Source organism: Pundamilia nyererei, unplaced genomic scaffold (genome assembly GCF_000239375.1).
Source record: "Pundamilia nyererei isolate P.nyererei 1_Seehausen unplaced genomic scaffold, PunNye1.0 scaffold00076, whole genome shotgun sequence".
Taxonomy (NCBI): Eukaryota; Metazoa; Chordata; class Actinopteri; order Cichliformes; family Cichlidae; genus Pundamilia; species Pundamilia nyererei.
Genome location: NW_005187477.1, coordinates 2,836,264 through 2,839,314, shown reverse-complemented (window position 1 = coordinate 2,839,314; position 3,051 = coordinate 2,836,264). Strand labels below are relative to the sequence as shown.

At 49.3% G+C, this 3,051-nt stretch overlaps 1 protein-coding gene across 2 annotated transcripts in view; it reads right to left on the bottom strand.

The window, feature by feature from the left end:
• atg16l2 (ATG16 autophagy related 16-like 2 (S. cerevisiae)) overlaps nt 1-3,051 on the bottom strand; it is an 18,610-nt gene that overhangs the window by 2,685 nt on the left and 12,874 nt on the right. For both annotated transcript variants that reach the window (XM_005737508.1, XM_005737509.1), the window contains exons 13-16: nt 2,876-2,996; nt 2,685-2,790; nt 2,061-2,213; nt 1,935-1,982 (exon numbers count right to left, since the gene is read on the bottom strand). In XM_005737508.1, the coding sequence (XP_005737565.1) occupies nt 1,935-1,982; nt 2,061-2,213; nt 2,685-2,790; nt 2,876-2,996 (428 nt within the window). The remainder of the gene's footprint in view (nt 1-1,934; nt 1,983-2,060; nt 2,214-2,684; nt 2,791-2,875; nt 2,997-3,051) is intronic.

Genomic DNA, 3,051 nt, shown 5'->3' with positions numbered 1-3,051 from the left:
CTTGTGTTCTGTTGATCTTATGTGCTGCACAATGATGTTTAATATTTAGTATTTACTGTCATATTCCCATTTATCATTGTGATGTTGTTTATTATGTTGCTCTTTTTCTTTGCTTGTTTTCTCTTTTTTCTCAACAGGTGATCCAGGTGATTGATGGATGGATTTTTTGTCTGCTTATTTTGTCGTTTTTTGCCCTTTATCCCCGCCCCTCTTCCCCGCTGTTTTTCTTTCTCCAGTCAAGTCTGTCCCGTGTGGAGCAAGTGAAAATAAAATAAAATAAACAATAAAAGGTGAATCAAATGGACCATTACAGCAAGGCTGGGATGGTCCGTTTGGTAAAGTAAATCTGTTGGGCATCTTTCTTCACCTTTAGACAATAATTCTGATGCAAAAGAGCCAAACGGGACAGGCGGGAAAAAACAAACAAAACATGACAACTTTAACAAACTGCTCAGGTGAGGAGAGAGCGTCGAGGGCTGCTCCGAGTCGGCGAGATTTCGACGCGTTGGTGAAAGTTGTGACGCTGATACTCAGCACGTGTGTTTTATACTGCTTCACCTTCTGTTGTCATTCCTGCTTTGAAGCAGATGTGCATGTGGCCTCGTGCAGATTAAAATGCTGTCAGCAGTTTGCCGCCATGTGGACAGCTGAGTCTGAAGACTTTAGAGCATGGGTGTCAAACTCTGGCCCGTGGGCCAAATTTGGCCCGCGAAGCCATACCAAATGACTATCAGAGCTGGCCTACTGGTATTATACAGCTAATATATATATTGTTTAGTATTAAGCTTTGCTTGTTCCATATTCAGTTTTTCAGCAAAACGTGTTTGAGTCCATGAGAAAAGATTCATTCTTATATCTGGAGGAATAAATATATTTCAATAAATATTAACGTTAGCCCGCGACTTTGTTCCAGTTTTGAATTTTGGCCCACTGTGTATCTGAGTTTGACACCCCTGCTTTAGAGACACTGTCAGTCTGGCTCCCGAGAAGCTGAACAAGAGACCCGATGAGAACAGACAAATGTAGGAATCACAGGTACGAAGCCAACAGCAGGCGAGGCTCAGCGTAGTGTAGGCAGAGCAGCTGTGCATGTTGGACTCACATGTGCAGTGGTTCTGTCAGGGAGCCGAACAGGCGCAAAGCATCCCTGCCCTGCTGTCGTCATGGAAACAGCAGAAAATCAACCAATCTCCCGATCTCATCTCTCCCAGTCTCCAGCTCGCCCTATTTTTATCTCTCTGGCCCAGAAACAGTCCTCTCCATCCGACGATTAAACTTGTGATAATCGATCAGAGCACCGAGCCAAACTCTGCTGGCAGCCCCGCCTCCCCGCTTCCACCCGGACACCGAGGACAGGACGGCTTACAGGCACGTGCCGGGCTGACCTGCAGCCGCTACGACGACGTGATGTTAAAGATTTACAGTAAAGAGAGAAACCCAACAACGTGACTCAAACATAAAGACACAAGGAAGGACTGACTCTGCACTCAACAGCAGCCTGCAGTTCCTCTGATGTCCAGCAGAGGTGGCAGTGAGTCAGACAGCAGAAATGTTGCAGCCTTTTCCTTTAATAACCCGCCTGTTTATGTAGTATTAAGAACGAAAGTTTGCATTATTAGGGGCGTGGCCTCTGACTGACAGGTGGAGGGTGACACACCTAACTGCAGCCCCTGAACTGGACCCTGGAACCGCTTCATCTGTAACTCTGACAAAAGCGAGACGTCCCGCAGTCACATGTTCATTTTTCATCGATGGTCACACGTCCTCTCTGTCACTCAGCAGTATCCTTCACTCTCATTGGTAGTTGCTTTGGTCATCAACTGAAAGTGAGCCTTTTCCTAACTCGGGGCGCGCCCAGTAAGCACGGCTAACAGTTTTCTGCTTCACTGACCCTTGTAGTGCTTGGTTCTGATGTCACTGATCATGTGACTCACCTGATGACGGCTTTGGTGCTGTCGCTGCCACATTTGAACCCGTCGGCTCTGAGACACAAACAGACAAACGTCAGACAAATGGACAGGAAGTTCGTTTTGGCAGAGCATCACCTCGTCCTGACGTACCTGAAGGTCACGCGCTCGTTGCTCCACCTCCTCAGGTCGAACAGTTGGAGACAGTCGTCACGGCAACAGCTGAGCAGCTGGCAGTGGTCAGAACTGAGGTCCAACGAGGTGACTTTTCCCTGAGCAGGAAACACCTGAACGCAGCTCGCCACCCTGAACGTAAAGAAAAGCATTTGATTTAAGAACGGCTTTAAACACGCCTTCATCTCTGACCAGCTGATGGCGCCAAAGCTCACAAGAGCAGGTGCAAGCATCAGGGGCTCGTCCCCGAATAATAACTTTTACGCTAAACCGATGATCAGAAACAGAAAACTGGAGAAGATACAAAGGTAAACACGGTTTCTGATCAACCACGCGCAGTGAGAGCCGATGCTGGCGTGTAAATGGTGGGCAGAGCTGTCAATCACCTGCTGCTTCAGACAGACTTCAGGACACTGAGGGGAGTCTGTGAGCTAAGCTGTTGCTAAGTAACAGATGGAGACGGGATGTCACCCTGGAAACGGCTGGGAGGAGTAAATGAGAGGTGTCTGAATGAAAGGAATCAGATTGTAATGATTCTACTGAAGCGGAGGCGTGGCTCAGCATCAGGTGGTGCACAGGTGTGCTGCGGTGCGGCAGACCAACCTGGAGTCCCACGCTCTGATCTGCCCGTCGTAGTGTCCGCTGATGATGCAGTTCTCAGAGCACACCAGGTCGCTGCAGTACTTCGCCACATTACGCGACTGCAGACCTGCAGGGACACGGTCTGCCTTAAATACACTCCACCTGCAGGGACGCCATGAGCCAATCAGCAGCAAGCACGCACGGTTACTCACAGGCAGCTCGCCGCAGGTCCCACAGTCTGATGGTACCATCGGCACTTCCTGTCACCACCTGATGGGTGATGCTGCTGAACCTCGCTGCCGTCACCTTCCTGCTGTGACCTGTAAGAGTCACCTACCACACACGCGCACACACACACACACACACACACACACACGCGCACACACAC